Source organism: Tasmannia lanceolata, unplaced genomic scaffold (assembly GCF_043159265.1).
Source record: "Tasmannia lanceolata isolate RefF3 unplaced genomic scaffold, GAP_Taslan_0.1 ptg000015l, whole genome shotgun sequence".
Taxonomy (NCBI): domain Eukaryota; kingdom Viridiplantae; phylum Streptophyta; class Magnoliopsida; order Canellales; family Winteraceae; genus Tasmannia; species Tasmannia lanceolata.
In genome coordinates this window covers 49121198-49145952 of record NW_027518692.1, presented here as the reverse complement: position 1 = coordinate 49145952, position 24755 = coordinate 49121198, and the positions used below count along the sequence as shown (strand labels likewise).

The 24755-nt window shown below is 37.7% G+C and overlaps 1 protein-coding gene across 1 annotated transcript; it reads right to left on the bottom strand.

Annotated features, from left to right (window-relative positions):
- Positions 1-749: 749 nt before the first annotated feature.
- LOC143892131 (beta-adaptin-like protein C) lies at positions 750-24416 on the bottom strand. The gene is made up of 15 exons (XM_077396592.1): positions 24218-24416; positions 18162-18359; positions 13551-13664; positions 13085-13335; positions 11895-12030; positions 10273-10452; positions 10080-10172; positions 8245-8456; positions 8082-8145; positions 7611-7790; positions 3629-3721; positions 3155-3555; positions 2538-2727; positions 2248-2451; positions 750-1128 (listed from the first exon to the last, which is right to left on the bottom strand). The coding sequence occupies exons 1-15, from the start codon at positions 24302-24304 to the stop codon at positions 832-834; spliced, it is 2700 nt and encodes an 899-aa protein (XP_077252707.1). The 5' UTR covers positions 24305-24416; the 3' UTR covers positions 750-831.
- Between the last annotated feature and the right edge of the window lie 339 nt (positions 24417-24755).

The window sequence follows — 24755 nt, the reverse complement described above, 5'->3', positions numbered from 1 at the left end:
TTATGGAGGCTTTGACATCTAAAAATGAGATTTTCAGCAATAGAATGGAGCTTTTGGCATCTAACAATGGAGGTTTTTGGGTTTTTCATACGTACGTAGGTGGGAGGAAGAAGAAGAAGAGAGAAAAAGGTGGGTTTTGGGATTTGTATTCTAAATGTAATTATTTCAAAAAGGTGATTTGATAGGGAGGGAGGGAGAGAGAAAGAGAATCAAGGGCATTTTAGTCATATGCACTCTTGATTGGTAATTTACAAAACACCCCTCTTCAAATGTCATAGTCAGTAGAAACCCCTTCTATTTGGTCATTTTCTCTTCAAAATATCCTTATTTTTAAATGGATTTGCTATGCAATTTCGTGAAAAGCCATTTGCACACCTTTGCAGCAGAGAACAATCACACCGGTTGACATTTTAACAGAGTTTGTCTTATTCATTTAATTCATCTAAGGTGGCTGTTCTCATGCAGAAGTGACACTCAAAATGGCTTTCCAAGAAACTGCCTACCAAATCCCATTTTTAAAACACAAAATAAGCTTTTATTGTTCAAAATTATAACACATTCAACTGTATGAATCGAGCACGTTATTGAGGCCGACAAGTTTTTTTTTTTTTCCCCATCTCTCAGCGTTCATAGATTCGAGGAACTCAAGACCCTAATAATCCAGATGTGTATCAAAAGCTTTAGCCGAAATGCAAAAACCCTCACACCACAACTCAACCCCCGACACTCATTCAATCACTTCAAAGAACTGAAGAAAAAACCCAAAACTAGAACAAAATCTGAGTAGCAAAATCATAAATTTTACAAAAGCTACGAGCGAAGATAACAGCATCACTTGAGAAGAGCCTCTATTGCTTCAAAGAAGAGGGGGGCCATTTCGGGGCTTGGAGTTTTGATCGCACATTTGATTCCAGGGATCCCGAGAACAGCTGTAAGCTCTATAAGGAATGGAATACTTGAAGGGACTTTGGCAGAGAGATACATAACTTCTTGATTCATGTTCCTTCGTTTTGCAATGAAGAACACGTTTGATGCCGCTATATGCTCAACAGTAGCTTCAATGCTGTTGATGACGACACTGGGTAGGTCTTTGGTGATCTCATTCGAATCGGGAAGAGACTTCCATGTCTGCATGTAAGATAACAGATACAACCAATAAATCTCCCCCAAAGACAATAAAATGTTTTAGTGAAGATAAGAAGAAGCTCGTATAACCATATGATGTTAAGGGTTCAATACTGTGTTACATGGATTCTTCTGAATCGGTGAAGTACCGTGTTGGACATGTGTCAGAATCCAATACTTTAGGATTCAATGTAACACTCCTACATTTATTTAATCTATTTTTCCTAAATACAATAATAAATTTACAATTATGACATGTTTTGAGTTTTATCTATCTTAATAGTAAGATTTTTATATGGAAATACAACATTATATTTACTTAACCAAACAAAATTCCCAATATATAACCATGTTATTATGTTAAGGAAATAAAATTATCTGAATACATGAATCCTTTGTTTTTAAGTTGGCTAAATCCAACACTCCCATTCCGACACGCATATCCATACTCATGCAATTCTGGTTCAATATAAAGAAGTACCTTCAAAATGGGGCATACCTCAAGTCTACGCATTTACATTTTCTACATTGTTTTCTTGTTTTCCTATACTTTAATATTTTTCAGCATAGCCATAAGTTCTGGGTACTACTATGTCGCTTCCAAGCACAAACTTGTTAATCGATGTGTCTTAATTATGATGCTAAAGGGACCAAACATTGTGATTTAGACACAAGGTTTGCAGTGGTGTACAAGAATATTGCACAACCGCCAAATATGAGCAGTTGGAATAGAGTTGAAGTGCCAGAAATGACAATATTAGTATTTATTCCACATCGTCTGAAACATCATACTAGCATATATACTGAAGTCATTCAGAGGTTGTGCAATGACGATAAAAGTGTGCTGCACAGCCTCCAATGCTATTTCCTAGTAACCCATATCTTGTAGTTGACATTAGTACATAAGAGATCCCATGGAGCCATTACAGATTTTAATGAGAATCCTTTAGAAAGTACTAATGGTAAATATCGTATCAATTCTACACATTATGTCCAATTATAGATGTTAAAGCATGATTAGCAGGTAAACAAAGGCTTGCTGGCGAAGAAGCGTCAAAGTGGAAGGAAACAAATTCAATTGTTGAGAAAGTGCATAAGATCAGTCAAACTAAATGTGTATACCTCAAGAAAGCTTGCACGCTCCATTCTGCCATCCTCGGTGAAGAAGACTTGCAGCGAAATTTTATCACTGAAGTACAACACTGGCTGTTGATTATTTTTTATAGCAACCTGCAAAAGAGTGTTTGGCGGTCCAGGGGAGACATTCTGGAATAACACCATTGGCAAAAGGGTACTCAATGAAGTACCAGGTTGCAATTGTGGGACCTAGCCAACATAAGAAGGCCCAAAACCAGATCAATTTGGTGCAAAGAAAGTCTAACAAAAAATTGGATTCAAGCCAAGATAATCACCTGCAGAGGTCCAGCAGCCGCAAGACCAAGTGAATTTTTGTTGAACTGTATCATGAACCCGTCAAGAGGAGTCTGGGAGTTATTCTCAAACAACATACTGTAAAATATTTGACCATCGCGTCGTATAATCTGTGCACTGATTTGTAGACCTTGACCAGTTGATGCTGGTACTAAGATGGGTAAAGGAGGCCTGCATGGAGTAAAGACATTGTTAGCAGACTATGTTAGTGCTATTCCTAGGCATGAGCAAGGTTCTAAATTTCGGTTCCGGCCACAATTGAAATCGAAATATTTCGGTTTCGGTGGAAATTTTGGCCGAAATCCTGTAAAATTAGGTTAAAATTTTTGTTTTTTTTTTAAAAAAAATCGGTGAAAATGTCTAAAAATTCGGTAAAATTTTTGGCAATTTCAGTGGAAATTTTGTAAATAAGGGTGAAAGACGAATTTTCGGAACTTTGCAAAATTTCGGCGAAATGCTGTAAAAATCCGATTCATGGTATAAACATTTTGGCCGAAATTTAAACCTATTGGCATGAGATGCATTATATCAATCTTTGATTTCTGGTAATGCCATTAGGAAAGCTAATTAGAATTTTAGAAGATTCCATAATCCTCACTTAGAAGGTGTTGTTGGCTGGTCAACAGGGACAAGGGCACCATCCAGGCCTATTAAATCACCAAGTAAGTCTGGCACTGGAGCCGCATGTGCCGGAGACATTGGTGCTGCCTGCCTTGTTGCAACTTGTGGAACATTACTAGAACTAGAAGGGACCGATGTACTATCGACCGCATGGGCAGGTGATTCAGAATTTCCGGTTTCACTTCCATCAGGGTATTCCTCGTCTTCTGGCCGTTGGATTGCTGTCTTGACACGGCTTACAAATGCATCTGGAGGCTTGTGATACACAGAAGCAAGGGTAGCGATATTTGCAAGAAGCTCGTCAAGAAGTGAAGGATCAAGTTGATTTGAATCATCACTAATCACTGGCTTCTCGGCCAACACGACATCTTTAGCTGCCTGAGATAGAAAATGAGAATTTGTCATGTGTGAGCAAATGGTAGTCTTTCAAGTGTCTTATATTGATATATACCTCAGGGTCAGTTGAAAGAAGGCGCCAATATATGTAGGCACGATCACGCAGGTCTGGATTGTCAGTCTCTACAGTAGCATTATTTAAAACCACCTGTACACAAGTAATTGAGGCATGATAGACATGGTGGAAACCAATGAGAAGTACAGTTAAAAACTGTGCTCCTAAGTTTTAAAATAAAATCTGTAGAAGTAAAACAGTATGACACATTCTGCTGGAATAAGCAAGAGAAACAGAGTTGCTAGTAAGTAGTCTTATCAAGATATGAATTTAGGCCCTCTGATGACAACATTAGTATTACATGAATACAATATCGAATTCTCCTCACTCAGGACAAGTAACCATCTGTGGATTAGGTTGTCCCCCACCAACTTACCAATGTGATTCAAGCAGTAACATCAAAACACAAGTAATTGGTAGTTTGATAGTGTATGCACAAAATATAACTCTTTGCTTATAATAACATGTGTAGGGTACAACATGTAGATAAACCCTAAGTAAACTTCCTTGTTTTGGCACTGTAGCCTTTATTGAAACCCGCGTATTTTCATATGTAGTATGCCTGAGTGGTGTGTGCGTGTGTATGGAGACAAAAGACATGCTTGTCCTAATACAAAGGCATATCATATCCATGTGCCTGCGTACATATGATGTGATGCAGTCTTTTTTTTTCCATATCGGTTGGCATTAGTTGCCCGATGTACAATTCAGTTCTATTAACCACCATTGTTAGTGTATCAGTCCAATCGTTGGTGATCCTAGGAACATGCATAAATGAAACAATAGTTGACTTAAAGCCATCTAGAATCTCATTAATAATAATTCGCTAATCTCCATGGCTCAATGTTATCTCCCCTAGTCTATGATGTCACATTGGAAGAATCTCCTTCCACCACCAACCTACTGCCCATATAAAATTCCGATATGAAGAGCCCAAACCTCTGCATTCGTTGAGTCTACATGACCAATAGAACCCAAGAATGACCGAATAATGTTGCCATTTGGATATCAAGAAACACCCACTAACACGCTGGACCCGAGTTACCAAGCAAACTATCATCAAAAATTAATTTGATGAGATAAGGGGTGGAGGGTCCCATCTCACTTTGATCTTCCTCTACAGACTTCTTCTCATTAGAATTTCCTTCAATTTTCTAAGGATGTCCCAGATGGAATAACCCCAGAATTCCTCTAACCAAAACAAAGCTAATAAAGGAAAGTTTGATGCTCATCATCACACAAACAAGTGAAGACGTCTTCTCCTTAAATGTAAGGGAACCATAAACAACAAAGATCGACCGGTATTTCCAAATTCTCTAGCATACATAGCCTACCAAGACAAAGCTAATCAAGGAGGATTTGGGCCCTCTTAATTTGCGAGGAAGATCACCAATAGATGCTATGCATGCAGGAGCATCCCTTATACACATTAGCCCCTTCATACATAGCTCTTTGTTTCATTGGTTAGTGTTTGGGCATTCAGGTTTTATTAAGGGTACTTTAGGCAATCTTTGTAATGGGCTAGCCTATATAAAGCCCCAACAGTTGTAATTTTCTTTAGTTTTGCAGCTTGGCTCTTCTCTTTATCTTTCATCCTTTCTCTTGGGGTTATGGGATTTGAAAGATAAAGAGAAGAGCCGAGCTCTACCTGAAATTTCTCTCCAAGGAGAATCTCTACAAAAATTTCAGTTCCAAAAATTAAAGAAAAGGACAAGTGTTGGGGCTTCATATAGGCTAGCCCATTACAAAGATTGCCTAAAGTACCAATAATAAAACCCGAATGCCCAAAGTACCACTACTAATACAAAGATATTAAAGTACAATTACAACTAAAAAATGACCAATTAATCATGAAGTGAACACTAACTAACGAAACAAAGAGGTATGTGTGCAGGGGAAAATGTGGCTAATGTGTACAAGGGATGCTCCCACATCATCAACCCCACCACTTCCTCAAAATTATGACGAGGATAAAAGTTCAAAGAAGTAATGCATTCCAACAACCTGAAATTCTTCAGAGGATGTGGCAACCCGTTCACACCAAGCATCGTTGTCCTCAACCAAGGCCTCAAACTGTTGTCCAATGTAATCATCTGGACCACCAGTTGGATCTCACCAGCATCCCCCTTGCCCCACTACAGCTGGCCCTAAAACCCCTCTGTGGCAATTGATCGGCATTATCAATTCAATTCCAGCCCCTCCCCGAATAATTGTCCTTTACCACCCCTATGCCCCAGTGGCGATTTATTCCTCTCAGCCATTGCCTATCTCTTTAATGACAAAGGGTTCTGCCACAATAGGCCCTCCAATGAACACCTCAAATACTTACCAATAGATGCGTCTGTGCAAGTGTTGAGATGATCATTGTCATGGCTTTCATCTTCTCGAGCTAAACTGCAAATGAGAGAAGAGGACTATTTTCATCTTTTTGCTCCCATCTCAACATATTTGCTTCCAGGCTACTACCAGATCCATCAAGTCAATCTAGAACATATGAAAATCAATCTTACCAGAATAAAAGTGTGTATTGATAGTCACAAATTAATGTAGGTGGAGATGAATCAAAGTAATCTTCAACATATGCAACAATCTATTGCAACCTTTATGCAAAGCAGGTTTTATGAATCTTTGTTTTAAATGATCAATTACCAATTGAGCACAAATCATTGTTTATAACATATTCCAGAGTGCGTACCCTGGTATCATGAAAAGTAGTGTAGGTTCTACGAACGTTAGATTGTGTTTGATTGATTAGGGTCCCCGCCCCCCTCTTAACCCAGAATATATTATCATACGGTATTAGCATACAAAAGGAGCCACCAATCATTGACTCGCTCAAGCCCACTCAGTTTTGAGTCAATCAAAAACTACATTGACACACCCAAGTTAACAAAATCTCACCACATCAATCATTGACTCGCCTTACTAAGTTTTTTTAAACATTTTTTATTACAGCTCCTTGATAATCATAACAGTCACTGAAAGAAGTTAAGAATGAGAAGGGATGGATCTGTCAAAACAAGGGAATGTAGTAAATATCACCTTCCTTGGATACTCACCTGAGTCCACTCAGTTTTGAGTCAATCAAAAAATCTAGACACACCTGAGTCAATAAAACCTCACAGCGCCAGCTTGAGTCAACTTGGTTTTACCTAGGCCAAGTTCTTGCCCAAGGTTTTTTAAACATTGGTTATTACAGCTCCTTGATAATCATAACAGTCACTGAAAGAAGTTACGAATGAGAAGGGGTAGATCCATCAAGACAAGGGAGTGTAGTAAATATCACTTTCCTTGGATAAATTAATGATATGTATGCATGAAGCACATTATATCAGAAGCCATAAACTAATTTCTAAACAAAAAAAAAGAAACTGTTACAGTTATAGTATTATACTAATTGCTGGCAAGTACTTAATATTATAACAATGATTTTTAGTAAAATATGAATTCATTTGCACAAGACAATATCAGTTGTCAAGAATGATGCGCTGTGAATATAAAACGATGCACATCTTGACAATGCTAAATTCCAGAAAAAGAAAAAAACGTTCAATATTGACATGGAAAGAATTCTATGCTAGTATATGATTCTTACGGAAAAGAAATTTCAGGTAATCAAAATAAAGAACCCCCGAACTTCTCAGCTTAAATTTCTCATCAGTGAACAGAAACGCTAAATAACAGATAAAAAAGGATTGCATATAGGACAGAAAATTTAGGAGAATTCAAAGAAAAAGAAAATCAAGGGACGGGAGGCTAATGTTAACATGGTTTTACACAAAATAGGTGCAACTGGAAAGGCATAGGTGAATGGCACGAAGGATACTATAAATGATCGGCTGCAAAGTTGTAGGAAACAGGATAAACAGAACAGACTTCTTGAGAACCCAGAGGGAAAAAAACAGCACATATGGAAACACAATTGTAAGCAACGAAGACTAATCAGAATCACGAGGACATCATGATGGTAAAAGCAAAGAACCTGAATCATCTGTTGTGGGCCCTCAGTTGGCTTTTTAAGAAACAATTTAACAGTTGCAGTAAGCAATTGCAACTGGACCAGAGCAGGCTCTTCTGGGAAAGTCTCTAAGAAACTTTCAAGGAGTTCGTCGGCATTATCAATTCTTTCTGCATATTCACCAATTATCCATATCATAGATGCCTGCATCAACAAAAGCATCTGGGTAAACAACTGGAAGTAAACTACAGATGTTACTATTAGAAACGCAGAATCCTAGGCCGTTCTGTCAAGTGGAATAATAAAAGCAGAGAAATTATATGGTGCCAGACCGTCAAGTCCCGTGTAGGCAGTACATCAAAAGTACCGCCCTTGATATTTGATCTAACAGAAGCCTCTTAAAAAGTGGGCTGCTGTTGGATCAAATATGAAGGGGTACCGCCCACAATGGACTTGACGGTCGGGCACCGTATAAAAACTCATAAAAGAAAGTACCTTGGCCTCTGGCTCATCTAAAGTGTCTAAGCTCTCACAGAGGGTTGCAATAATAGACTCATAGCTGCAGATGAAGATGGGCACACAAATAAGCTTGGAAAGAAGAGAACCATCCATGTCCAGTAAATATGTTACTTGGCAGCCCCAAAAACTCACAACTCACGTGTTAGGATATCGTCGGAAAATGTCCTTGATGACTATAATAGCCTCCTGAACAACATAGTTTACTTTTATCTTTATCAGCTCAAGCAACACACTGATGCATCGCTCGGCTGCTCTGTCTAACTTGATAGCACAGCGGCCAATAGCACGTACAGCTTTTCTAACAAAATCCACATCTACTTCTGTGGCATACTCTTTGAACTCCAAGAGAACCTACAAAATAATTATCATTCTTTCTGAAGCAAGGTCTCGCTACTTGTTGAATTTACATATTAATCGACCCCAAAAAATACATAGTGCGTTGAGACAAGTTAAAACCCCAAAGAATTCTAAATACAGAAAACAAGAGACACTACCAATTACTAGCCCTCTATACAAAGCCTATTAAAAGCAGGCGATTTACTTATCGCATGTCTAGAGGATTAAATAATAAATAAGAAACAACATTCATCTAGGAGTTCAAGTAAAATTAGCTTCACCAAGCAATCATAAAATTTACAGAAAAAACTTTTCAAACATTAGAAGAGAAAACAGACAAAAATAATGTATTGAAAGTACATTCAAACAACAGATTAAATTACAGACATGCATGAGCATAAGCTTCTTTACTCTTAATCTCATATTGGATGGCAAGAATACTAATCACTTGAAAAGTCAGGCCTCAGGAGTTTGTTATTTAAATGTGCAAAGTGGGATTGAGATTCAGATCATGGGCAAGCGATACCTCTCAAAAGGAAACAGAACGATGAAGTGAGTATAAACAGAACACCCAAAAAAAAATACTTAATACATGTGCTAAATTTTCAATGAATGAAATAACAAATTTCAACAGTAACAGTCATAGGTGCGCACGAGTCTGCACGAGTCTCCGTGGGGTTTTTATTTTATACTGCTTTATATATAATTGTAATATGCAATAAAACCCATCAAAAAAATAATAATAATATCGACTAGAACATCAAATCTCCCATTCCTGCATGGGAATGGAAGCAACGTGAAATTTCATCGTGTAGAAAACCCAGTTAAGTTGTTTCTCCTTCAGTAAGAACTCTGATCGGTGTATCTCATCCCTTTTTTCTTTTGGAAGGAGATTCTCCAAGTCATTTATGCAAAAATAATGTTCTCCTTGGAGTGTTGCCATCATACTTCATGAGAAATTTGACATTAATTCTGGCATATCAATATGCATGTTTCTCATCCTCAGGCAAGCCAACCATGTGATGAATGGCTTGGCGGGCTAACCGAGGAGCCTACGCTATTGTGTTGGGTTTGCAATTTCTTGCCAAATATACCTCTAAGTGTACAATCATTAATAAGTAACCAACAGAATAAATAATTCAGGACAAAACATCCCGTGACAATAGAGACTTTGAGCCACATAGGATGGGTTTATTTTATTTTTATTAAAGGATGGGTTAGAACTAATAGTTGTGTAAAAATCTATGATTTGTGGACATGGACATGAGTGTCGAGTGTCGGACACAGCAAACCCCCAAACTTTAGAAATGGGGACACTGCTAAAATAGAAAGTATATGTAATCATGATTTGTGGATATGGATTCGTATGTCCAGTTTCGACATGGATACGAGTTGTCTGAACGAGGTAAACACAATATTCAATAAAAAACAGAATTTCACACTTGACACGGTACAAAAACATGTCCACACACCCACATTAAGTCTAACACTTCCAGCAATACAAGTAAAAGTGTCCAGAGGAGTGTCGACACGTGTGGACATGCGTGTCGTGTTGGACACGGCAGGACACGTGAGTCAACAATAAATTCGAAGTGTCGGACAAATTATAGGTAAAAATCAAATAAAAGAGTTGGGTACCTGGTCTATGTTTCGATCGGATGCAAGCTTTATCATGATCTCTAGCTTCTCCATCTTCACATAAATAGGATCATTGTATTTGCAGAAGAAAACCTACAGACAGCAAAGATGCACAGTAAAAATTCATGTATAAACCCTAAGCTTGAAAAGACTAACGGAATTAGCTAGCAAACTGTTACTTAAAATAAATGACCTTGATTTCATGAGCAAGGATCGTAGGCCGCCTTTGTACGATAAGGTTGATGTTTCGCAATGCAACATACTGTATTTCAGGTTCTGCAGAAAGTAGTGTTACTAGAGGAGGGGCCATTTTCTTGCAAAGATTCCGGACCACATCAGCACTGGTGATGAGTTCCATTTGTTGAAGGATCATCTGCAATAACCAATTCATGACTTGATAATGTGCACCAGCAATACAAGAATGCGTAAAATATCATTCTCTATGTCAATACCACATAGAGTTACGAGGTATTATTGGTCACATGCCGATCTCATAAAATACAGATACTTTGTTGTGCAGTTCAATGATGTTGCCTACCAAATATCATTCTCTACATTAATGAAATGAATATGCAAAGTAAAATGGCTTATGAAGGAAAAAAAATCCCCTTTCGATGCTTAGTCAGAGACTCATCATTTGTACAATGCTTATGTTTTGAAATTTGAAACTCCCATGACTTTTCAAAATGAAATGAAAAGTGGGCCCACCTTCCCCTTTCGATGCTTAGTCAGAGACTCATCATTTGTACAATGCTTAGGTTTTGAAATTTGAAACTCCCATGACTTTTCAAATTGAAATGAAAAGTGGGCCCACCTTCGATTCAACTAGGATGGTCCCACAAAGCATGTTGACAAAGATTTAAAAACTTAAATATTTTTTATAGGGTTTTCAAAAAAAAAAAGCCCATGGAAAACCACGGCAAAAATGTGCTTCTTTGATTTGCATTGTTTTTTTCCGATTTAGAGCAGATTAGGACAGGATTTTTTATTTTGGGGAAAATATCATTTTACGATGTAAATCATAACATCTTTCCATTTTCCTTCTTCTTCTTTTTTGTCATTCCGACTATTTCGGTCAAATTTCGATCGGAGATAATGACGTGAAAGGAATTCACTGAGATTTCAGTGGAGGTGGAATGGAAACATTTCGGTCGTTTCGGGGAAATTCGGAGAAATTTAAAACCATGTCAACACATAGTATCTAATCGTACACCAAAAATATGAATGAGTTCTTCAAGAAAAAAGGAAATTTGAAATGACTATTGCAAGTGTATCCTACTTTGGCTCAATGAAATTGATTGGAATTGTTAAAGTGTAAAAGACAAACAACGCCTTTCTCCAACAGCTTAAGCTTTTGGAGAAGTTGGTAAGTTAACATGGTATCAAGGCCAAAGGTCTCGAGTTCAAACCTCCCGGATAACAAAAATCCAGATGCGATGGTCGGCCCAAAGTGGGACCATATGTGCCACGTGTTTGCCAAGTGGGCCACACGTGCGGGGGAGTGTTAAAGTATAAAAGATAAATAACGCCTTTCTCCAACAGCTTAAGCTTTTGGAGAAGTTGGTAAGTTAACAGGAATCATATACTGAATGGTGAATACTAATCGTGAATAAGATACTATGTGAATATTAAAAGACATTCATTTCCAGATAAGTGATCATCCTTCACAACCGTCCCAACAATATAGTCACAATTCTTTGTGAGTTTAAGACTGTATTGTTGGCAAGTAACGGAAAATGATGATCACCTAAATGTAGTCACCTTTCTTGACATTGAGAATATCATTTAAATCCATAGAAGGGAACAAAAGCTTACCTTTACAGCCGAAAGTACAACTGCACAATTTGCATGCTGCAGTCGTGGAGTAACCCGTTCAACAATATTTTCAGCTTCACGTGCATCTGAAGCCTTGTACTTGGAAAGAGCATCCAAAATGAAAACTTGACCCCATCTGCAGAAACATTAGACTAAATTCAGGACTCAAATATAATAATAAAAAATAAAGAATACTCCTAAAAAGGTAATGTGTCAGGAAAAAAACCCCAAGTTCCCTATAAATTCAAGTCAAACAATAGTGATCTTCTGCCAGTCTTGTGATGTTCCTTTCACTGCCATCTAATATATGTCGTTTGCAACCACAATTTCCATAAAAAACCATTGATACAAAGTTTGGGAAGCAAATCCATATGTCGTTTGCAACCACAATTTCCCCATTGACACAATGTTTGGGAAGCAAATCATATGGCAATCTTTCTAAACATAATAGAAAATGAAAATATACTAAAGCATCATGTACAAGGTTTTAAATTTCGACCGAAATCCGAAATTTCGAGTTTCGGTGGAGACCGAAACCAAAATTGGGTAAAGTCCAAGCGTTACAAAATTTCGTTTGCTCCAAAATTTCGGGCCGAAATTTAAGGAATATCTCCAAAAAATCAGTTTTAAATTGATTATTTAATATTATCCCAAAATTTCAGGGACTTCATCGAAATTTGCTAACGGCTAAAATCTTGCTTTATTTAATTTCGATTGATGTCGTCGAAATTTCCAAAATTTCAATTTTAGCTAAAATTTCGGTTTCGGTGAGGACCGAAACGCATTCCAAAACCGAAATTTAAAACCTTGATCATGTATAGAGGTTCCATCTGAAACTCTAACCTAGGCAATTGATATTGGTCCCACTCCCAAATAACTGAGAGAAACAGAAAGCCTTCATGTTGTTATTAAATATGACTATCTATGAAATATTTTGAATCCAATTCAACCAAAATACGCACATCTAAGTCAAGTGAAACTCGAGACCATAAAAGAAACATATCCAAAAGAAAATGCAATAAGATAACAAATTTAGCCTTCTAGCGTGACAGTAAGACCTGTCGAAAAGGTAAATATTCAGAGAAACTGGAATATTTTTAGGATAGTATTTGCTCCTAATAATAGCATGTACGCCCACATAGGATGGAAATGAAGCAAATGGATAAAAAGTTGCAATAAACTAGACTTACTCAGTGCACTCATTTAGAGCAGTCAGGAGCTTAGAAAGCGTGTTACTGGTGATCTCAAAGATTGGTCGATTGCTATTTTCTTGGATCTCTGCAAGTGCTGCCACAGCATTTGCCACCACCATTGGATTATTGTCAGAAATTAAATCCTTAAGATTCTCTAGAAATCCTCTATCCTCCACTAGCTCGGCATTTATATCATAAAGTTTAGCAACACATATCGATGCTGTCTTTCGAACATAAGGATCATCATCCTGTCAGTGAATGGAGAATCAAAGTGAAAGTCATATTTAATGTGCAGTGGCTCAACAAGTGAACTTACACAAAGTTCATTCAAGATGAAGCAAGATCCTTACCATTTGAAAAAAAGAAAGGATAAAAAAACCATGTTCAATAGTAACAAACAACATGAGAGTGCAATAGTGACACAAATGACAAAAGGAATAACACGACTGGAGATTAAAGAGACCTTGAGACATCTCTGAAGTGGATCACATAAATATTCTGTAATTTTATCAACGCGGATGCATCCCATAGTCCTGACAGCTAATGCACGAATTAAGGGATTTGGATCCTGTGAATCCTGCAAAGGAACAGAACTTAGCAGTGCAAGATAACAATTTGATCGCAACAATATGAATGCCAAACCATAGGTAGATATAGCACTTCACAATATTTCAAATAAATTTCCAAATTTTGATAGCCTAAACGGAAAAATGACAACTCTTTCACAAAGGTGTACAATTTCAGTCAACAAAAGAAAAAACGACCAAAACATGTTCAGCATTTGACATGGGCCACAGAGATATCTTCTAACCGAGTTTTCATGATAAAGCAAAACCCATAAAGGTTGACTGTTACTTCATTAAAGAAATGTTTGGTACAAACCATTTGCTTCATATATTGGGGATCGACAATGCATTGCTCATATATCATTGAAAAACAATGGGTTTGTGTGCGCACAAATGCACAAAAAGTAACGAAAGGGGGATGATATCAGCGTACTTGTGTAAGCTAGGAATGCAGGCATAACTAATTAAACTGAATAGGGGTCGAGTGTGAATATGGTATAACTGTACTGTTTCTGTGCGCCAATTGAGGTCGCAATGATGCATTAGTTACACACAACTGCCCTAGTTAACTAAAGTCAACCTAAAACCCTTTTTATCAGTAATAGGATATAAAAATAATGAACACAGATCATAGGGGAAGAAATTTCCTCACAAAAGACTCCTTACACATTCCTACCTTAGTTAGAAGATAGCAATACTGTCAGCACTTTGGAGGATATGAAAGAAGATAAAAGTGAGGTACATGAGTTAAAAATTTCACGGATAATCCCCGTAAATCTCCAATGGCCCAGAGATTGGTTCTTTGCTAAGAGATGACGTTAGACGAGTCCTCCTCCACGGGAAGATTTCTTCCCAGGTAATAAGAAAACAGAGAAGGGCTCTAGCTTCCGTCTCCCTCTAGTCTGCCCTATTAATTGGTCCAGAAAAGCAAAGGATGATATCACCTGTGTGATTCCTGAAAACACCACTGATACCCACTGGGCCCAGGTTACCAAGAGCAGCACGATCAATGTTGAAGGTGTTGGGAGGAGGGAGGGTCCACATTACCATTTTCTTTTCCCTCTCCACTCTAACTTCCAATGACTTCTTCTTTCTCTTGCTCCATAATACTCATGACACCATCAATGGAGTAACAGCCAAAAGGTCCGATCCCACTCCCCAAGATGGCACCACCACCATCCCTCAAAAAGTCCCATGAAGGATGACGCAAAAGAGAGTGAACATATTGCACCATACTTTTACCGAAAGATCACAACGGCCAAAAATATAATTGGAGGACCCCTCCACCTTCAAACAAAGAAAACATATCTGCCAACAGAAAGTTATTCCGCTTGAGAATACTAAGCATGTTAATCTTTTGGTGCACCACTGTCCAACAATAGCCATGGACCTTGGGCGGTGTGGGTGATCTCCAAATTGTCATTCAATTAAAAAGGCCAGTCCCCTTTCACCAAGCCATGAAAGATGGGCTAAAAAGAGAGATAATATTTGGGGTCAGGGCCCAAAACCTCATATCCAACACTTTCAGGAAGGGAGGATTAGGGCAATCCTATGGATTACTAATTTCTCCAGACCTCCGGGAAAAGCATGAAAAAAAAAGGCTTGAATGGTATGATCCCTCCGTCACCCCAGAATGAAAGGGGTGATCCCATAGTTCTTGGTCTATGAAGATGCGTTGTTAGGTGCTCCTTTTCCCATTGAGGCCGAACATAAACATATGCTCGAGAGATAGCTATCCATACAGTTATGAGGGATGATAAGGGATGTATGGACTCCCGAGAAGAGAGGAGCCGTGGTGGAATACCACCCACCCCGACCGCCAGGATCCCACGAGTGAATAGAAAGTTAGATCTACATTGGTTCTCACCTGAATCGTCCCATCTATCCTTTTCCATAACTGAATCCCACAATGATTTACGTGTGATATCAAATACAAGAGGGAGGCCTAAATAGGAAACATGAATCTTGGCTTTCTTGCAACTAAAAGCCTCTACAAGCTCAACCACTCAACCCTCCTCACCCCTGCAATAGAGCTTTTCCCAAGATTGAGAATAGAGATTTCCCCATCATTGAACTTGGGTAGAAACAGTGAGGAAAGACTTGATGGCTAGGAACATAACAAAGAACATGACCTTGGATATGAGAGAATGGAAGAAAATGATTCATGTAGGTGAAGCCAACTAGTGTCAAGATTAGACTTAGTCAATTTGAGCCGGGTAGATCCTTTCACCTTCTTCATGTAAATTTTCTAAAGGATTCATTAGCCAACTCCAACTAGTGTGGAACAAAGGCTTAGTTGAGTTGAGTTGAGTTGAGTTGATTCTCAATCCTGACACACCCTCAAACCACCATAAAATGCATCTAAGATTCCTAACTTGGTCTATGAAATCATCATAAAAAATCAATGTATGGTCCGCAAATCGGAGATGAGTTCAAATCCCCCCCGGTTTACGCGATGCGCATGGTTTACAGGTGATTGCGCGCATCCGTAGGGAATAGTCCCGCCCTAAAAATTGGCGTGGGGATACCCTATGTCATAAAAAAAAAAAAGGAGTGGTAAGGAATCTTATGAACAAATTCTTGTGATGTTTAAGTTTGCCACGACTACATATGACAATAGGGAAGAATCAATTTCAATATTTTATGGGGTTTCACACATCAATGCTCCAGGACTGCCGTAAAAAGCTTAGTAAACTTCAAGGCATATAGAAAATCCATAAATTTTCATTTATAATAGCTTTTCGTACCAAGTTATGTGGCTGGGTATATTATGTCTTGCACATAAAAAGACTCAAGATCTTTACAGTTTGTCTACTAAGTTCTCCATTATGTTGTAATGTAGACTGTCATCTGCCATTGGGCTGGTATGCTGCTACAAACAGCTAGGCATTTGCTTATGTGAAACAACCAATTACTCCAAAAGCTTAAGCTGTTAGAGATGGCGTTATTTAATCTTTTACACTTTAACAGCTTAGCATGATCTTCCATCAAGTTATGATGCAGATTTTGGTCCACACCCGATATGCAGATTCGTCCAAATTATTCTACATGCACTGAGCTATGTTTGACCAATTAAAAATTTACATTTAATATTGGTGCATCATGCTTTTCATTCGAATCAATGTATCACACATTTAGAAAAGCAGTTCAGATGTGTTGGTAGCATCACCGACATGTTTTTTTTCTCTGAGACAATCCAGATCGATTGACAAGGGATCTTATTCAATGGTTGCCTTCCACAGTTTCCAACTTTCTTCTCGGTGAAATCAGCTTTGAAAAAATGTCAATCATGGACCATATACTACAACTAACATGCGTTCCCTAGTACAGTCCCAAGCCCGAACCCTTCAGAAACTAACTAGTACTCCAGTGCCACTGCCATGTCTGCTCTGGCATGTGATTCCTAGTTTATCAAAGCTGACATCATTGACAATTTTTTGATAGAGGATATATTGCTGCTTCATCTAGATCTAGGTATCAGATAATCAGTGTAATGTATGATCTTCATCACATTCAGATGATCAACATCATGGTACATATATGCTGTATTGTTATGTATCAATGCATGTCCATGAAATTGAATGATTTGTCATGTATCAATGCATGCACTGTATCCTGCATTTGAGCATTGAAAAAGAAGAGCCAGAGCGTGGCCGTAGCAATCCCTCATTCTTAAAGGCAGTTGAGATTTTATATTCTTTTGGTTCCGAATGTTACAACTAGATAAATTCAAGAACGGATGGGTGAATCTTCCCCTTCTTTCTGTCATGTGAGGAGATCGGCTAACGACATAGCCGATAAACTACCTAGGGAAGGGGTCTCAAAAGAGGAGTTAGTTCTTTTTTATTTTCTTCCTCCTTGATGTTTGGTCTCCTCCCCCCGTTTCTGTGGGCCTTCCTTTTGTTTCTTATCTTGTATGTTATTTGTGGCTTGTATTGACCATCTCGGTCCCCTTTTGACTTAATGAATTCTTTACCATTCAAAAAAAATGTTACAGCTAGATAAAGCTATAGAATATATGCACAAGAATAAGAATAATTATTTTTTTTTGAACTATCTACAGTATTGATTCAAAAAATAAGAATAAATATGAATGCTTCTGTAATCATAACAGATCGTTGACTTCAAGTTTAATCTTATTATTTCATGTTTTTTCTATAAATAGACCTATGCTTGCAGGCAATTGAACATTCTAAGAAATTTTTTCTGTCTGCAGCATTCTTCCTTGAAACCAACACTATTTCAGGAAACTTTGGACCAAACAACTGAAGAAAACTTTCAGCAATCAAATTCCTGGAAGCTTGAACAAGTGTCACACCCATGTCCGTTAGATATGAACTGGGCAGTTAAAGGAACCAAGTAATTTTATATGCAATATTTAATGGAAACGCATGAACAAACATTAAATAGGCAGCTTATAAAGAGTAAGTATTTAAAAAGAATGGCTCCATTAAAATTCATACCGATGAATAAATCAAGGAAAAATGTATAATTCAAAAGCAATTTACCTTCACGAATGTATTTACAGCAAGTATAGCTAGGTCAGGTTGACTTTTCGCGTAGTTTATAAGATATAAATAGACAAGCTTCTTCAACTCCAAATTCTCTGTCTGCATGCAGTTCACCACGTCCGTGAACAATGATGAAACATCCTTCCCAACAGTCATTGCAGCAATTACCTTCTTCACGGCATCCTTTTTCTTATCCTAAAAGGCATATTAATAAGAGTAAGCTTAATATGTCAATAAACAAGTCTGAAGGAAACCTGATAAAAATAGTTGAATCCCAGTTAACCATAAACCAACTCATTGGGCAAGCACGCATTACAGCCATGATTGGCAAGCATACAGACAAAATACCAAGAACCATGAGATTTTATAGTAAAAGATGAAGGAATAAACTAATTTTAAGATTAAGAACAAGACGCATAAGCTCTAGCATAAGGAGAGGAAATTGGCAATAGAACTTTTCGAAAGATGCAAGGGTTAGCAAGAAATTGATGTTTGAATCTTCCATCCAATATTGCCCAATATTTTCCTTTTGAGGTTCATCGCTTAGTAAAATAGCATAATTAAGGAATAATTAATATTAGAGATTGATGTTTGAATCTTCCATCCAATATTGCCTTTTCTCTTTATAAAATAGCATAATTAAGGAATAATTAATATTAGAAATTGATGTTTGAACTATCTTTGTATTATCTTTGTTCCTTCGGGACCACCTCAGTTCTGTTTTTACATATATATATATATATATTCTGTTGCCCTTTTCAAAAAAAGAAATTGATGTTTGAACTTTGAATCTTCCATCCAATATTGTCTTTTCCCTTCTCTTTTCTTTCTCAGTTATTTTGCATTTTGACCACCTCTGTCACTTTCTTTCTTTCTTTTTTTAATGTTGGATTAGTCCCTCTAATAAAATTTCATCAATATTAAAAAATAAGAAGAATTTTAGTGCAGTTTTTTTTCATCTTTCCGATAAGTGGACATTGGCTGACCTTTTCTTCTGCTCCATCACAGAATATGTCCATTCAGATGAAAATAACAAGTGACAGTGGATAGCAATTCAATACAATAAGAAATTCAGAACCCAGTCTTGCATGATAGAATTTTAGTGGCTAAGAAACTAAAGCATGGGAATTCTGATTAAAGGTTGTTTCACATTTTGTGGACTGCAAAAGATAAGCATTCCGTCAAATGATTTATTGCAAGTTTTCTCAGTCGATTTGGCATTCCCATTTTGGTCCTCGCAGGGGCAGACAAGAAGACCACCTACAGACATGATCTGATCTGAACTCCCACAATGCAAGAAAAGAACTGCAGCTTCTAATTGTTGACATTTGTCACGACCTTGTGGAAAATATGGACGGAGCATAATTGTTGCACTTCCATAAAACCCAACATTGTGTGAATCGAACCATGAGCTTTACAATCCAACACTACGCACTTGATCACTTTACCATGAAATCACCTAGTGTTATATAATAGAAGTTATATGCAATATATAAACCTAAGGTGTTCTGAATAAAAGAACACCGTAGTTTTTCTGAATATTTTAACAATTCCCCACTAAATTAAATAAAAGAACACTATAGTTTTCTGAATTTTTTAGTATTTCCCCACTAAATTATTCCCGAATCTGAAATTGGTAACCATGGATTTGATAATACCATCGGCCATCATTGGGATTCCGATTTAGAGTCCACCATCTCGTGATAGGGGTGCAACTTGGGCCAGGCTCAACCCGAACCCGACGGGTTCAGCCTGAATTTGGATCGGGTTGGGTTGGCATTTCCTCGGGTTGGGTTGGGTTAGGGTTGGGAAAAGCCAACGGTTAGAGTTGAGTCCTTGGCAACCCGAACCCAACCTCCGTTCTCTAATTTTATCTAATATCCTTTGGGTTATGGTATTATTCTGTTTGGCCCAGGGTGAACTCGAACAAACCAGACTCATCCTGACCTGATTTCAGGTTAGATGGGTTGGATTAGGGTTGAGAGATTTAGAAGCAGGTTGGGTTAGGGTTGACCATCCTCAACCCGAGGCCCGGTTGGGTTAGGGTTGAGGGAATGCTACCTAGGGTTGGGTTAGGGTTGGCCTCAACCCGATCCAACCCGACCCAAGTTGTACGCCTATCTCGTGAGTGATTCAAGATTAACTTTGGCTATAACAGTAGAAACAATTGTGTCTAGATGGTTTTAGATGAATGGTAAATAATAATGCCAAATGAGTCGTATTGGAGTTCGTTGAATCATTTGAGTACAGAAGCTCCTAGGGTGGCCGATGCATTGAATCAAAACTCGGAATCCTTTTTTAAAATTATCCATTGGTTATTCCAGGCTACTCTCAATATCATCCAGTGGACTAAGGAGAGAGACCTACGGGGGTGGGGGTCCATACATATTATTAAGTAGAAGGAAGGATGTTTCTTTAGTAACTCAGATTGATCAGGTCCTCCTAAGCCCCAAAAGTATATGCAAATGAGCTACTTAAAAGTTTTAGTAGTGGCTACTGTTCCTCCCTTCAAATTGAAGAAGTTACATGGCAACTTGGCAACTCTCAGGTTTAGCCTAGCAATGAAAGCCCAAAATTACAAGAATCCAAGCCAGGCTACATATCCAGATGGTGCTCATGGCCCTAGTTGTAATCATTGAATCACTACAAGAATCACATCTACTCTGAAAGGATGTCTTTTCTGCAGCATTTTTCAGTGAGATTGGTGATATGTATACTTTGGGTGTAGTTTAGTCAACTACAAGATTGCCAACATAGGAAAAAATCCTTTCTTCCGATCCTACAAGTTCATCCTTCAAATCTTGATTTACCGATTTCCCTACAGAATGGAAAATGAATTTACACCTCCCATCAAATTAACAACTTTCTTTCCTATCAAAAGTTATCAACATCAGGTAGGGAAGCTGTATCAACAAATTAACCTGCCAAATAAACTTCAAGCCAGAGCAGATGACACATCCAGAGCAGAAAAAAAGATGATAGAGGAAATCAAAGCATTTGAAAAAACTACCTCGCAAACATACAGTAATCTATTGAAAGGTATCGAGCTACGCATGCATGTAGCGGACGGGTTTTCGCAAACACATAGAGTACATTGTTTAGAACATTTGCTCACTAACCATAAGGGAGTGATTTTGTCAGCTGTGACAAACAAATCGTGCCCATCACATCGATTAGATGTGAAAAATGTGTCTTCTAATTTACCTCCAATAGGAATTCTGTATGGCAATTCCACACGGGTTTTCACTTCACGGGAACAAAGACAAGGTTCCAATTTGTTGCGCATCATAAGGGGTTTTTACTAGTAAACTAGTAAACTAAAGAGAGCAAACTCATAGCATAATAAACTAAGGAATATATCATTTCCCAATAATACCGTATTCAATGGAAAATTATTGTGCCTCGAGATTTATCATAATTTCATAACCATCTTTTTCATTTAGAAAAGAGGATATGTCAGTCCCTTCTATGTCTTCATCACTGCATAATTGGTTCCTATAAATCAGTTTGTACTGATGGCATTATCACCACACAATGATCTATCAATCCTATTTTTGAAAAAAATGATCTAGCAATCCACAAAATAGTTGCAGAAGGCCACTTAACAGTTGAAACTAAAGGTACTCAGGCCAGCCACAATTGGATGATTACTTCAAATAGATAGAACCTAAATGAGTCATAACAGAAAATCAATGGGAAATTATTATGCCTCAAAATTTATCATAATTTCATAAGCATCTTTTTTCATTTAGAAAAGACGATATGTCAGTCCCTTCCATGTCTTCATCACTACATAATTGGTTCCTACAAATCGGTTTGTACTGATTGCATTATCACCACACAATGATCAATCAATCCTATTTCAAAAAAAAATTGATCCATCAATCCACAAAATAGTCGCAGAAGGCCACTTAACAGTTGAAACTAAAGGTACTGAGGCCAACCACAATTGGATGATTACTTCAACTAGATAGAACCTAAATGAGTCATAACAGAAAAGCATAAACTATAATCAAGGGATAACCCAATAATCCTTCACTAAGTGTCTATTCCTATTAACAGATATCACATCACACTCTCATAGGTGATATCACAAATTCTGCTTCAGGAATCCAGTGAGCCTTCCAAGAAGACTTCCCTTAATGATGACAAGAAAACTTTTGGTGATTTACTTCCTTATAAACCAGAATGAATAATCAAGACCCATCAAGGTATGATCCAGAGCGTAGTTAATCAAGAACCTCTATAAGTTCCTTAGGCAACTGAAAACATTTGTGGTGGTTTTTTTTTTTTTCTTTGAAGTGAATTTGTGATGTTGTTCTTTTCCTCTTTTCCCTTTTTTTTTTTTTTTTTTTGAAGACATAGGGTATCCCCACGCCATTTTAGGGCGGGACTGATCCCTATGGATGCAGGCAATCACCCATAAACCACGAGCATCGGGTAACTCTGAGGGAACTTGAACTCAGGCATTTTTAGAAAACCCATAGAGAAAACAAGCAACTAGAAGACGACGTCACTGAAAAGGAATACAATGAAAGAAAGAAACTATAAAGGGATAAGGTCTCCAATAACAAGTGATTCCCTTGTGACAGCTTCCTTAGGACCTGTTTTTTTAAGATTATGACAACCGATTGTGAGTGCCAAACCGATTATTGGACACAAATTTATGTTGGAATTTGAGTCCAAATAATTGGTTTGGCACTCAATCGGTTGTCATAATCTTAAACGAACAGGGCCTTGGCCAACTGGTCTGCCAGTTGCAATGGCCTCTCAACAAACACGGTCGAACAAAATATCTAACATCGAGACAATATCATGAGCCTCCTCAAAAATGTTGGGAAAGGATAAGGTGACTCAAGTCAAGGGATATCCACTTAATGACGTTACTTGAAACACCTTCCTTAGCCAACTGGTCTGCCATGCTTCCTTTCCAACAGTTACCAAATTTGAACTTCTACCAACCTCTGTGCGTATAAGGTTTCAGGCCTTTCGGCTAATTTTTCCCCACCCCATACATTCCAAAGTAACAAACAGTGACACCTGTTAAGGTCCATTTTGATGTAAATGTTCACTAGTGGCAGGTGCAATGCAAGTAGATCATGTTTCACTCATTTGCCACTACATCTGACTGTGTAAAGGATAAAAGAACTGTTGATCTTTCTCTACTTATGCTTGAGTACCTAATATACTTAGGGATTCTGCGATTTATCAAGGCTAATAGACGGGTTTTTTCCCAATTTAGCAAAAAATAAGTAATTTTATAATAACATCCTCAAGGTAGTACAGTAAATCTCCTCCTAAATTAACAAAAAGAATGCTAACATTACAAGGTGTTGATATTTCTCTACTTATGCTTGAACACCTAATATACATACGGATTCTGCGATTACTCAAGGCTAATAGACAAATTTTTCCCCAAATTCAACAAAAATACTAATTTTATAATAACCTCCTCAAGGTAGCATGGTAAACCTCCTCCAAAATTAACAAAGAGAATGCCAATATTACAAGGCTTAAAGAAGGCATATTAATTAATCATCATAAAAATTAACAAAGAAAATGGTAATATCAGAAAAAACATCAAGCAATTCCCATGAATCTTCCCCATCTTCAGTACGAAATCCAAATTTTCCACACATTTAAGCAATTGCCGATACATCAAACACTATACATACACAAACATGACTCCTAAAATGAAATAAACTGCTGAAATCAATCATTTCCCAAACAAAATGACGAAAATCCGATGAGATTTGGTTCCGATCGATCCATATCCAACATCGATCTCATCAATTTCAGATTAACATTTGAAAAAAAAAGAATAAAAATAAAATTAAAATTAACAGAAATTGGACTATATAAGAAGAGACAAAAGAAAAGTGAAAATCAAAGACGAGGAGAACGGATCTGATGAGATCTGCCCTAAGATAGTCAGATAAAACCCTAAGATCCATAGAATGAAGATCTAATTGAGATAAGAAACGAAATTTCCAAATACTTTAGATCGAAAACGGAAAAACTCGTCAAATGAGAGAGATAGAGAGAGATTTTGCCTTGTACTGAGAATTGAGCTCGTCTTTGAGTTCAGGGATTTCTCCCTTCTTCGTGGTGGAAAAGTACTTAGAATCGTGGCCACTCATCTTCTTCTTCTCCCTCTTCTTCCTCTTGTTATTCTTCTCCTTTGCTCTCGATTTTTTGAGGTAAATGGAGAAGAAAATGTGCAAAAGACCAAGATGAGCTTTGCGTTGCCGAGGAATTATATGTCCGTAACTAAGTTCCCAAATTAGAGATTTCGCCCCCACTATAGGATTATGCGCCCATTTTATGTTAATAGTGGGGCGCATAATCCTATAGTGGGGCGAGGGGGAGCGAGCATAAGATCCAGCATACAGCCCATGTTGGATCAAATATCAAGGTCAATGGTTTGAGGTAGTGCTGCAACTTGGGTCGATTTTACCTTAAAATCGGGTCTGGTTGATTCCTATTTATTTTTTTTAGCAAAAGCTCAAACCCGACCCGACCCAAGTTGCACGCGTAGTATGAGGCTTGTAGCTCAATGGTTTGAGGCTTGGCTTCTCAACCTTGAGGCCT